The sequence below is a fragment of the Nerophis ophidion genome, linkage group LG28 (assembly GCF_033978795.1).
Source record: "Nerophis ophidion isolate RoL-2023_Sa linkage group LG28, RoL_Noph_v1.0, whole genome shotgun sequence".
Lineage (NCBI taxonomy): Eukaryota > Metazoa > Chordata > Actinopteri > Syngnathiformes > Syngnathidae > Nerophis > Nerophis ophidion.
The window spans coordinates 10,621,247-10,634,509 of record NC_084638.1 but is presented as its reverse complement, the minus strand read 5'-3'; the positions used below and the strand labels follow the sequence as shown (position 1 = coordinate 10,634,509).

The following is a 13,263-nucleotide window of genomic DNA, read 5'->3' as shown; positions in this document are numbered from 1 at the left end:
ACTAAAGGGTCAAGAAAAACTCCCACACCATAATTCCTCCTCCACCAAATTTCACACTCAGCACAATGCGGTCCGAAATGTACCCTTCTCCTGGCAACCTGGTCCGTCTTAAAATTTTACGACTTGATGTGTTGCGCAGGTGGCGGCCCATCATTTAAAAATTTGTACAAGTACCATTATCACTGGAGGACGAGGACTAACTAAACATGCTTCACTACACACCCTTAAAAACCACCAACAAAATACTACTTAGTGACCAGAAAAAAACGCACCCTGTCCCCGTTTTACAGCCCTTACCTTGTTCAGCGTGATGACGGCGTCCCGGTCGACTCCCGAGATGTTGAAGGTGTCGCCCGTCTCGCCCTCCAAGATGGTGTACTCCAGCCTGGCGTTGTCTCCGAGGTCGGCGTCGCCCGCCGCGATGCGTCCTATTTCCGCGCCGGGGACGGCCAGCTCGGACACGGAGAAGGACCACATACCTGGGAGAGACGGGTGGGGTGGGGGGGACACTTTTAGAGAGTCCACTCAACAGCTAATCACTACGTCTTAAATATTGAAATCAAATAAAATGGCGCTACTAGTACGTGGAACGCTCTCCCTGACCACCTGAGGGTACCACAGACTGTGAATGCTTTTAAAAAAGGCTTAAAAACCCTTCTTTTTAAACTTAGATGTATTAAGTTCCTGTGCACTTCAGATGGGACTTCAAGGTTTTACTACTTACGTATAAAATACTACATGGTCTAGCTCCATCTGGCTCCCACACTATTATGTTAGATCTACTATGGACTGGACTCTCACTATTATGTTAGATCCACTATGGACTGGACTCTCACACTATTGTGTTAGATCCACTATGGACTAGACTCTCACTATTATGTTAGATCCACTATGGACTGGACTCTCATTATTATGTTAGATCCACTATGGACTGGACTTTCACACTATTATGTTAGATCCACTATGGACTGGACTCTCACACTATTATGTTAGATCCACTATGGACTGGACTCTCACTATTATGTTAGATCCACTATGGACTGGACTCTCACACTATTATGTTAGATCCACTATAGACTGAACTCTCACTATTATGTTAGATCCACTATGGACTGGACTCTCACACTATTATGTTAGATCCACTATGGACTGGACTCTCACTATTATGTTACATCCACTATGTACTGGACTCTCGCACTATTAACTAGATCCACTATGGACTGGACTCTCTCACTATTAACTAGATCCACTATGGACTGGACTCTGACTATTATGTTAGATCCACTATGGACTGGACTCTTACACTATTAACTAGATCCACTATGGACTGGACTCTCACTATTAAGTTATATCCACTATGGACTGGACTCTCACTATTATGTTAGATCCACTATAGACTGGACTCTCACTATTATGTTAGATCCACAATGGACTGGACTCTCACTATTAGATTACATCCACTATGGACTGGACTCTTACTATTATGTTAGATCCACTATGGACTGGACTGTCACTATTATGTTAGATCCACTATGGACTGGACTCACACTATTATGTTAGATCCACTATGGACTGGACTCTCACTATTATGTTAGATACACTATGGACTGGACTCTCACACTATTATGTTAGATCCACTATGGACTGGACTCTCACTATTATGTTAGATCCACTATGGACTGGACTCTCACTATTATGTTAGATCCACAATGGACTGGACTCTCACTATTAGATTACATCCACTATGGACTGGACTCTTACTATTATGTTAGATCCACTATGGACTGGACTCTCACACTATTATGTTAGATCCACTATGGACTGGACTCTCACTATTATGTTAGATCCACTATGGACTGGATTCTCACTATTATGTTAGATCCACTATGGACTGGACTCTCACTATTATGTTAAATCCACTATGGACGGGACTCACACTATTATGTTAGATCCACTATGGACTGGACTCTCACACTATTAACTAGATCCACTATGGACTGGACTCTCACACTATTAACTAGATCCACTATGGACTGGACTCTCTATCAGGCTGGGTAGTCTACATCCGTGTTCCTGGTAGGTGTTTCCAGCCCCAGAGTGCTAAAACCAACAAGGAGGTCCAGAACAATCACCCGGGATTCCTTTGATGTGATTGTGGGGGATTTCAGTCACTTAAGTCCTGACAGATCTCTGGCTTCAGCTTCCCTGGACTCGTCATGTCAGAAACAACAATGTTTACAACTTAAAACGTCAACCAAAAAGCACTCAGACCTCAACTGCGCCTCGTCTTTGAATACTGAATCATTCTTTGAAGGAAAAACTGAATTTTTTGGGGGGCGAACACGCCGAAGCTAAATATGATGAGGACCGACTCTGGAATTCAGCGTACTTTGTGTGCATGCCACTCCTTCTTTGTCAAATTTTGTCCACCAAATGTTTTATACTGTGTGGTGGATGTGTAAAAGGTGAGCTTCGTTGAGGTTTTTGACTTGTGTGTCGTGCTAAAATCAGGCGAGCTAATCGATGCTAACGTGCTATTTAGGCTAGTTTTTTTTTAGGTGTATTTGAGCTCGGTCGGTTATTTTTGACAAAAAAGGGCATAAAAATAAAAACAAAAATTGTTTTAAAACATAAAAATGGACAAATAGATTTGAAGTCGATCTAGAAACCTAAGCATTGAAAGTAAAAAAAATAAATAAAAATAAATATAAATGTATGACTCATTTTTAGTATAATTTTAGTAGGACTTAAAAACAAACAAAAACAAAAACTGTCATTGCTCAAAAATAATAAAAATTAATTAAAATCATTGTTATGAATGATTGTCCTATTTTAGGCTCCGATTATGTCACAGTTCAAAAAAATTTCTTTGATCAAACTAACATTTTCTAAGTTAAAAAAAAAAAAAAATCCAGGAAATTCCAGAACTCCCAGTTTTCCCCCAAAAAATTGTCCGGAAATTTCCAGAATTCCTGGAATTCCCAATGGAATGGTGTGCTCACCTAAATAAATTGTTCCAAAAATATCCTTGATCAATTTACCATTTTCCAAGTTAGAAAACAACAAACAAACAAAATTCCAGGTTTTTCCAAAATTCCCAGTTTTCCAAAGAAAAAAAATCCAGGAATTTCCAGATCTACTTGATTTCCACAGGAATGGTGTGTTCAGCAAAATAAATTATTAAGAAAATATCCTTGATCAAACTACCGTTTTCCAAGTAAAAAAAAAATACAATTCCAAGAATTTCCAGGAAACCTGGTTTTCCAAAAGAGTGGTGAACACACAATTCCTTTGGAAAACCTGGAATTCTGGAAATTCCTGGAAATTTTCTTTGGAAAACTGGGGATTCTGGAAATTCCTGGAAGCTTTTATTTTTTAACTTGGAAAATGGTGAATCGATCGTTCAGAAAATATCCCCAATCAATTTACCATTTTTCTAATAAAAAAAAAAAAAGATCCAGGAATTTCCGGAATTCCCAGTTTTCTAAAGAAAAAAATTCCAGGAATTTCTAGAATTCCCAGTTTTCCAAAGAAAAAAAATTCCATAATTTCTAGAATTCCCTGTTTTCCAAAGAAAAAAAATCCAAGGATTTCTAGAATTCCCAGTTTTCCAAAGAAAAAAATTCCAGGAATTTGCAGAATTCCCCTTTTTCCAAAGGAATGGTGTGTTCACCAAAATAAACATTCTCCCAAAAATATCCTCGATGAAACTACCATTTTCCAAGTTAATAAATTAATTACAATTCCAAGAATTTCCAGGAAACCTGGTTTTCCAAAGGAGTGGTGTGTTCACCAAATGAAATTGTTTAAAAAAAATATACCCAATTTACCATTTTCTAATAAAAAAAAAGAAGATCCAGGAATTTACGGAATCCCCAGTTTTCTAAAGAAAAATAATTCCAGGAATTTCTAGAATTCCCAGTTCTCTAAAGAAAACAATTCCAGGATTTTTTAGAATTCCCAGTTTTCCAAAGAAAAAAATCCAGAAATTTCAAGAATTCCCAGTTTTCCAAAGAAAAAAAATCCAGGAATTTCCAGAATTCCCGGTTTTCCAAGAAAAAAAATCCAGGAATTTCTAGAATTCCCAGTTTTCTCAAGAAAACAATTCCAGGATTTTCTAGAATTCCCAGTTTTCCAAAGGAAAACATTTCAGGAATTCTCAAAATTCCCGGTTTTCCAAAGGAATGGTGCGTTCACCAAAATAAATTGTTTCAAAAAATATCCTCCAATTAAAAAATGAAATAAAAAAAAAATCCAGAAATTTCCAGAATGGCCAATTTTCTTAAGAAATAGTGTGTTCACCAAAATAAATTGTTCCAAATATATTCTCGATCAAACTACCATTTTCCAAGTTAAAAAAATAAATGCAATTCCAAGAATTTCCAGGAAACCTGGTTTTCTAAAGGAGCGGTGTGTTCACCAAAATAGATAATTCCAAAAATATCCCTGATTAATTTACCATTTTTCAAGTAAAAAAAAAAACAATTCCAGGAATTTCCAAAATTTCCAGTTTTCCAAAGACACAAAATTTCAGGAATTTCCTAAATTCCCGGTTTTCCGAAGGAATGGTGTGTTCAATAAAAGAAATTATTCAATAAATATCCTCGGTCAAACTACCATTTTTTCAAGTTAAAAAATTAAATCAAAATCAGGAAAAATTCCGGGAAACCTGATTTTCCAAAGCAAAATTCACTAAAAGAGATAAAAAATTCACCAAAAGAGATAAAAAATTAAAAATAAACATCCCCGATCAATTTACCATTTTCTAAGTTAAAAAAAATAATTCCAGGAATTTCCAAAATTTCCAGGTTTCCAAAGAAAAAAATTCCAGAAATTTCCAGTTTTACAAAGACACAAAATTTTTGGAATTTCCCAAATTCCCAGTTTTCCAAGGGAATGGTGTGTTCAATAAAATAAATTATTCAATAAATATCCTTGAACAACCTACCATTTTTTCAAGTTAAAAAATTAAATCAAAATCAGAAAAAATTCCGGGAAACCTGATTTTCCAAAGCAAAATTCACCAAAAGAGATAAAAAATTCACCAAAAGAGATAAAAAATAAAAAAACATCCCCGATGGATTGACCATTTTCTAAGTTAAAAAAAAAATTCCAGGAATTTCCAAAATTTCCAGGTTTCCAAAGAAAAAAATTCCAGAAATTTCCAGTTTTCCAAAGACACAGAATTTCAGGAATTTCCTAAATTCCCGGTTTTCCAAGGGAATGGTGTGTTCAATAAAATAAATTATTCATTAAATATCCTCGATCAAACTACCATTTTCCAAGTACATTTTTTTTTTAAATCCAGGAATTGCCAAACTTTTCAGTTTTCCAAAGAAAAAAAATTCCAGGAATTTCCAAAATTCCCGGTTTTCCAAAGAAATCTCCAGAATATTACAGATGCCAAAAATATCCATGTTAAATAAAAGCTTTTAATGAATACTTAGGCCTACTACTACTAAGTTTCAGAACCACAGATCTGGATATTTATTGAAAAAAACTTAAATTAAATTACACATTTTGATAAATAAAACCCTTATCAGTGTGGGAAAAAGTTTAGATGATAAATTCTTAAGCGGAGTCGACGGGCACGCTGCAGCCCTGCCCAAGATGGCGGCAAGGAGGCGGAGAATGTGGCGGACCGGCGTGGCGCAGTGGGGAGAGTGGCCGTTCGCAACCCGAGGGTCCCTGGTTCAAATCCCACCTAGTACCAACCTCGTCACGTCCGTTGTGTTCTGAGCAAGACACTTCACCCTTGCTCCTGATGGGTTCTGGTTAGCGCCTTGCATGGCAGCTCCCTCCATCAGTGTGTGAATGTGGAAGTAGTGTCAAAGCGCTTTGAGTACCTTGAAGGTAGAAAAGCGCTATACAAATACAAACCATTTATCATTTATTTATTTACCGGAGAGGCGGGGCGTGCTGGGAGCGCCGCCACCGCGATCTAACCCAGGTGCGTGGATTGCGCACCGGCACACAATTAACATTTCTCCTCTGGCTGTATAAAAGGGGAGAAGGAGGAAAGATCAGGGAAGTAGTAGGAGAACCAGCAGCAGAACGTGACGAGCGAAAAATGCCAGAGAGCAAGCCGCCATCTTGGGCAGGGCTGCAGCGTGTCCCACCCCAATCTCTCCACAGTGACGTGATCAAGAAACACAACCTTTGTCACCATGGCAACAGCGGCGACCCTCAACACAACTGGAAGGATAGGAAGCCGTTATTTCACACAACATTACCACTTTTTTGCTGCTACCTGCGCCGTTTACTGCATATTAGAGGCAGATAGCGTGCGCTTCTATTCTGATGCACTCAGCAGCGCTGCGATAAGAGAAGGGAATATGTGATATGTGGTCCTGGCGTGGTCACATAAAAATGTACGCTTGCAACACTTCAAACAAGCAGACTCCTCTGCAAAGACAAGACACGGAAGGAATGATAATCATTCCTCAAGGGGGAGGGGGGTGGGGGTGGTGGTAAGATAACACACACACACACACACACACACACACACACACACACACACACACACACACACACACACACACACACACACACAAACACACACACAGACACACACACACGACTGACAGGTGCAGTTGTTATGGAGTGAGGAAGCCAAACAGAGCTGCGTCTGCCAAACACGAGCTGCCTCGGCGCAATGAAAGTCAACCACCACATCTTCAGCCTCGCCATATCTGGGCCCGCAAATAATCTGATGAATCGGGTGAGACATGACGCCCCCGCTGAGACGAATGCTTCGTTTTGTGTGTCGGGATGACAGTGGAGATGTGAGAGCGGCAAGCGCGCTCGTTGTAAAATAAATAAATAAATAAAATTCCAGGAATTTCCAGGATTCCCAGGTTTCCAAAGGAATGGTGTTTTCACCAAAATAGATTGATCGAAAAAAATATCCCTGATTAAACTACCATTTTGCAAGTATAGAAAAAAATCCAGGAATTTCCTGGAATTTCCAGAATTCCCGGTTTTAAAAAAAGGAATGGTGTGTCCACCAATAAACATTGTTAAAAAAAACTTTCCAAGTTGAAAACTTTTCCCCCCCGGAATTTCCAGAATTCCCTGTTTTCCACAGGAAAAAAATTCCCGGAAATTCCAGAATTCCAGGTTTTAAAAAAGGAATGGTGTGTCCATCAAAATACATTGTTAATTTTTTTTTTCCAAGTTAAAAACTCCCCCCCCCGGAATTTCCAGAATTCCCGGTCCCCCCCCCCCAAAAAAATTTCCAGACTTCCATATTTTGAAAAAGGAATGGTGTGTCCATCAAAAAACATTCTTACATTTTTTTTTCCCAAGTTAAAAACTCCGCCCCCCCCGGAATTTCCAGAATTCACGGTTTTCCAAAAGAAAAAAATTCTTGGAATTTCCAGAATTCCAGATTTTTCAAAGGAATGTTTTATTCACAAAAATAAATTGTTCAAAATACATCCTCGATCAAACTACCATTTTCCAAGTTAAAAACATTTGTATCCCCCAGGAATTTCCAGAATTCCCAGTTTTCCAAAGGAATGGTGTGTTCACCAAAAATAAATTGTTCCAAAAATATCCTCGATCAAACTACCATTTTCTAAGTAAAAAAAGATCCAGGATTTTCCCAAATTCCTGGTGTGTTCACCAAAAATAAATTGATCATAAAAACATCCCCAGTGAAAGTAAAAGTAAAAAACTTTGCTAATAAAAAAATTTTGTAAGTAAAAAACTAAGAATCCAGGAATTTCCAGGAATTTCAAAAATTCCCGGCTTTAAAAAAGGAATGGTGTGTCCACCAAAAAACATTGTTAAAAAAAATCCCCGATCAAACTACCATTTTCCAAGTTAAAAAATTGTTTTTTCCGGAATTTCCAGAATTCCAGGTTTTTCAAAGGATTGTTGTGTTCACCAAAATAAATTGTTCAAAAAATATCCTCGGTCAAACTACCAATTTCCTGGTGATTTTTTTTCCGAATTCCAGGAATTTCTATAATTCCTGGTTTTCCAAAGGAATGGTGTGTTCGCAAAGATAAATTGTTAAAAAAAAACTATCCCCGATCAAACTACCATTTTTTAAATTAGTAAAAAAAATCCAGGAATTTCCGAAATTCCCGGTTTTCCAAAGGAATGGTGTGTTCACCAAAGAAATTTGCCATTTTTCGAGTATTCCCACATTTCTCACCCGATTCCACCATCCACATACTCATCTTGAACGATCAAACTACCGTTTTCTAAGTAAAAAAACAAAATCCAGCAATATCCAGAATTCCAGGTTTTCCAAAGGAATGGTGTGTTCACCAAAATAAATTGATCCAAAAATATCCCGGATTAAACTACCCTTTTGCAGGTAAAAAAAAATAATCCTTGAAATTCCTGGAATTTCCATAATTCCCGTTTTTTTCCAAACAAATGGTGTGCTCACCAAAATAAATTGTTAAAAAATATACCCAATCAAACTACCATTTTCCAAGTTAAAAACATTTTTTCCCCAGGAATTTCCAGAATTCCCTGTTTTCCAAAGGCAAAAATCCTCGGAATTTACAGAATTCCAGGTTTTCCAAAGGAATGGTGTGTTCATGAAAATAAATTGTTCAAAAAATATCCCCGGTCAAACTACCATTTTTTAAGTTAATAAACAAAAATCCACGAATTTTCCAAAATTCGCGGTTTTCCAAAGAAATGGTTTGTTCACCAAAATAAATTGTTAAAAAAATATCCCTGATCAAACTACCCTTTTCCAAGTAAAAAAAAAAATTCCAGGAATTTCCAGAATTCCCGGGTTTCCAAAGGAATTAAGTGTTCACCAAAATAAATTGTTTAGAAAAATATCCCTCATTAAACTACCATTTTGCAAGTAAAAAAAAATCCAATAATTTCCAGGAATTTCCAGAATTCCCGGTTTTAAAAAAGGAATGGTGTGTCCACCTAAAAACGTTGTTAAAAAAAAAAAATCCCGAAAGGAAAAACATTCCCGGAATTTCCAGAATTCCAGGTTTTCCAAAGGAATGGTGTGTTCACCAAAATAATTTGTTAAAAATAAATATCCTCGATCAAACTGCCATTTTTCAGGTTAAAAAACAGAACAAAAAAATCCAGGAATTTCCAAAATTCCCGGTTTTCCAAAGGAATGGTGTGTTCACCAAAAATAAATTGTTCCAAAAATATCCCAGATCAAACGACCATTTTCTAAGTAAAATTAAAAGATTCAGGATTTTCCAAAATTCCCGGTTTTCCAAAGGAATGGTGTGTTCACCAAAGCAAATTGATCAAAAAATATCCCGAATTAAACTACCATTTTGCAAGTAAAAAAAAAATTCCAGGAATTTACAGGAATTTTCAGAATTCCTGGTTTTAAAAAAGGAATGGTGTGTCCAACAAAATACGTTGTTAAAAAAAAAAATCCCTGTTCAAACTACCATTTTCCAAGTAAAAACAAATGTTTTCCCCAGGAATTTCAAGAATTCCCGGTTTACCAAAGGAATGGCGTGTTCACCAAAATAAATAGTTCAAAAAATATCCCCGATCAAACTACCATTTTCCAAGTTAAAAAAAAAAAATTCCCCAGGAATTTCCATTATTCACGGTCTGCCAAAGGAAAAAATCCCCGGAATTTCCAGAATTCCAGGTTTTCCAGAGGAATGGTGTGTTCACCAAAATACATTTACAAAAAAAAATATCCCCGATCAAACTACCGTTTTCCACGTAAAATGAAAAAAAAATTCCAGGAATTTTCAGAATTCCCGGTTTTCCAAAGGAATGGTGTGTTCATGAAAATAAATTGTTAAAAAAATATCCCTGGTCAAACTAACATTTTTTAAGTTAATAAAAAAGAAGCCAGGAATTTCCAAAATTCCCGGTTTTCCATAAGAATGGTGTATTTACCAAAAGAAATACATTTAAAAAATATCCCTGATAAAACTACCTTTTTCCAAGCAAAAAACATTTTTCCCCTTGGAATTTCCCTCAAAAATATCCCAGTTTTCCAAAGGAACAAAATCCAGGAATTTCCAGAATTCCTAGATTTCCAAAGGAATCGTGAATCCACCAAAATACATTCAAAAAAAAATATCCTTGCTCAAACTACCATATTCCTAGTGAAAAACATTTTTCACCCCGGAATTTCCCCGCCCCAAAATCCCGATTTTCCAAAGGAACAAATTCCAGGAATATCCAGAATTCCCGGTTTTCCAAAGGAATGGTGTGTTCACCAAAATAAATTTTTTCAAAAAAAATATCCCCGATCAAACCACCGTTTTCCAAGTAAAAAAAAAAATAAAATCCAGGAATTTTCAGAATTCCTGGTTTTCCAAAGGAATGGTGTGTTCACCAAAAATAAATTGTTCCAAAAATATCCTCGATCAAACTGCCATTTTCTAAGTTAATTAAAAAAAATCCAGGAATTTCCAAAATTCCCGGTTTTCCAAAAGAATGGTGTGTTTACCAAAAGAAACAAAAAAAAAATATCCCTCATAAAACCACCTTTTTCCAAGCAAAAAACATTTTCCCCCTTGGAATTTCCCTCAAAAATATCCTGTTTTTCCAAAGGAACAAAATCCAGGAATTTCCAGAATTCCCAGATTTCCAAAGGATTCGTGAATCCACCAAAATACATTTAAAAAAAAATATCCCCGATCAAACTACCATATTCCTAGTGAAAAACATTTTTCACCCCGGAATTTCCCCCCACCCCAAAATCCCGGTTTTCCAAAGGAACAAATTCCAGGAATATCCATTTTTCCCGGTTTTCCAAAGGAATGGTGTGTTCACCAAAATACATTGGCCATTTTTCAAACTTGCACACTTCCCACATTTCTCTCCTATCGACTCCATTGTTAACTGACTTTTGCTAACCTTTATTTACGATTTAGAATGCATAAAAAAAACCCCAAAAAACATACGTGGGCTTTTGTCACACATTTATTCCCCTTTAATACTTCTGCCAGTTTTTTTTTAACACACTGTGACATTTTTACTAATTTTTTGTATTTTACCTCAGTTTTATGTACAATATTGTCTGAATTGTAGGCGTAGTAATTGTACTATAAAACTATTTATCTAGTATTTACTTTATTAACCCTTAATGTTGCGAACTATTTTGACTTTACATGTAGGAATAGTCAAGTAGAAATAGTGTTAAAGTATGTCTTGTTGGTGCTAAAATATCCCCTTTAAATTGCAATATGATCACAAACTGCTTTTTACCACCGACCCTGAACGCATCATCAATATTACTGGTCAGTGGGCGGCAAAGTGAAGTGCGTGCGATGTGATTGGCTCAGAGGGATTGGGCGTGGTTACCTGGTTGTCAACAGGTGTGCATGGTTAGAGAGAGGAAGGCATTTGTTTTGTTTTTTGGTTGTTGGAGGACTTTTTGAAGGAGAAACATGTTCAGCGAGGCTATTTAATAAACCAGTTAAGTGACTTTTTTTTTTGTACAACTTTTGGAAAGTGTTTGGACCGCGCTTGAGGACTCGGAGGCCACATGGAGAACTGGACTGCAAGGGACCTGGATTCCAAAAACTGCTTGCCAAGGGTGGGTGAGTGAGCCGTCCCATAAGTTGTGTTGGGTGGTTGTGAAATATTGAAGTAGTAACATGTTGAATAAAGAAATGGTATTACGGAATTACTGGAATTTTTACAATTAAACAATTTCATTTTTTTGTCCTATTTAAGATTTTGATGGTTGAAATGCATTGAAAAATGTAGAAGAAGTAGTCTCCAGTAATGGGTGGAAATAAAGATTTGGAAAAACCAGGAATTCTAGCAAATTCTGGAATTTTTTTTGAACTTTGAAAAATTATTTTTAAAATTTCCAGAAGGAGTGAAACATGTTGAAGGTGGAATGGGTTAAACAGGTTGAAAAATGTGGAAATGGTGTAAGTTTGAAAAATGGTTGATTCATTTTGAATGGGAAAACATGGAATTCTGGGAAATCTGGGAATTTTTTGGAACTTTGGAAAAATTGTAGTTTAAATTTCTAGGATGAGTGAAACATGTCGAAGGTGGAATGGGTTAAACAGGTTGAAAAATGTGGAAATGGTGAAAGTTTGAAAAATGGTTGATTCATTTTGAATGGGAAAACCAGAAATTCTGGAAAATCTTGGAATTTTTTTGAACTTTCAAAAACTATTGTTAAAATTTCTAGGATGAGTGAAACATGTCGAAGGTGGAATGGGTTAAACAGGTTGAAAAATGTGGAAATGGTGGAAGTTTGAAAAATGGCCGATTCAATTTAAATGGGAAAACCCGAAATTCTGGAAAATCCTGAATTTTTTTTTAACTTTGAACAATTTTAGTTAAAATTTCTAGGATGAGTGAAACATGTCGAAGGTGGAATGGGTTAAACAGGTTGAAAAATGTGGAAATGGTGAAAGTTTGAAAAATGGTTGATTCATTTTGAATGGGAAAACCTGAAATCCTGGAAAATCCCGGAATTGTTTTGAACTTTGAAAAATTGTAGTTTAAATTTTTAGGATGGGTGAAACATGTGGAAGGTGGAATGGGTTGAACAGGTTGAAAAATGTGGAAATAGTGGAAGTTTGAAAAATGGTTGATTCATTTTGAATGGGAAAACCTGAAATTCTGGAAAATCCTGGAATTTTTTTTGAACTTTAGAAAAATTGTAGTTTAAATTTCTAGGATGAGTGAAACATGTCGAAGGTGGAATGGGTTAAACAGGTTGAAAAATGTGGAAATGGTGAAAGTTTGAAAAATGGGTGATTCATTTTGAATGGGAAAACCTGGAATTCTGGGATATCTGGGAATTGTTTTGAACTTAGAAAAATTGTAGTTTAAATTAATAGGATGGGTGAAACATGTGGAAGGTGGAATGGGTTGAACAGGTTGAAACATGTAGAAATGGTGGAAGTTTGAAAAATGGTTGATTCATTTTGAATGGGAAAACCTGGAATTCTGGGAAATCTGGGAATTTTTTGGAACCTAGAAAAATTGTAGTTTAAATTAATAGGATGGGTGAAACATGTCGAAGGTGGAATGGGTTAAACAGGTTGAAAAATGTGGAAATGGTGAAAGTTTGAAAAATGGTTGATTCATTTTGAATGGGAAAACCTGGAATTCAGGGGAAATCTGGGACTTTTGGGGAATTTTTCAATAGAAATCCCGCGAATCCCAAAGAGGCCGAACAGTTTGAAGTTGAAGTTAGTTTGAATCGGGTGAAAAATGTGTAAAATAGAGCGTGGCAAAATGTGAAGACTAAGAAGAAGTTGAAAAAATAGATGCATTTTGGTGTAGAAAAGCCTTAAAACATTAATAAAGAACAAA

General features: G+C 36.4%; 1 protein-coding gene and 1 long non-coding RNA gene across 2 annotated transcripts in view; one reads left to right on the top strand and one right to left on the bottom strand.

Moving 5' to 3' along the window:
- Positions 1-13,263, bottom strand: part of LOC133545692 (uncharacterized) — a 422,945-nt gene that overhangs the window by 75,637 nt on the left and 334,045 nt on the right. Inside the window, exon 7 of the mRNA XM_061891502.1 lies at positions 298-479. Within this exon, the coding sequence (XP_061747486.1) occupies positions 298-479 (182 nt within the window). The remainder of the gene's footprint in view (positions 1-297; positions 480-13,263) is intronic.
- Positions 11,258-13,263, top strand: part of LOC133545694 (uncharacterized) — a 422,860-nt gene continuing 420,854 nt past the window's right edge. The window contains exon 1 of the long non-coding RNA XR_009804916.1: positions 11,258-11,515. This is a non-coding gene — a long non-coding RNA (uncharacterized LOC133545694). The remainder of the gene's footprint in view (positions 11,516-13,263) is intronic.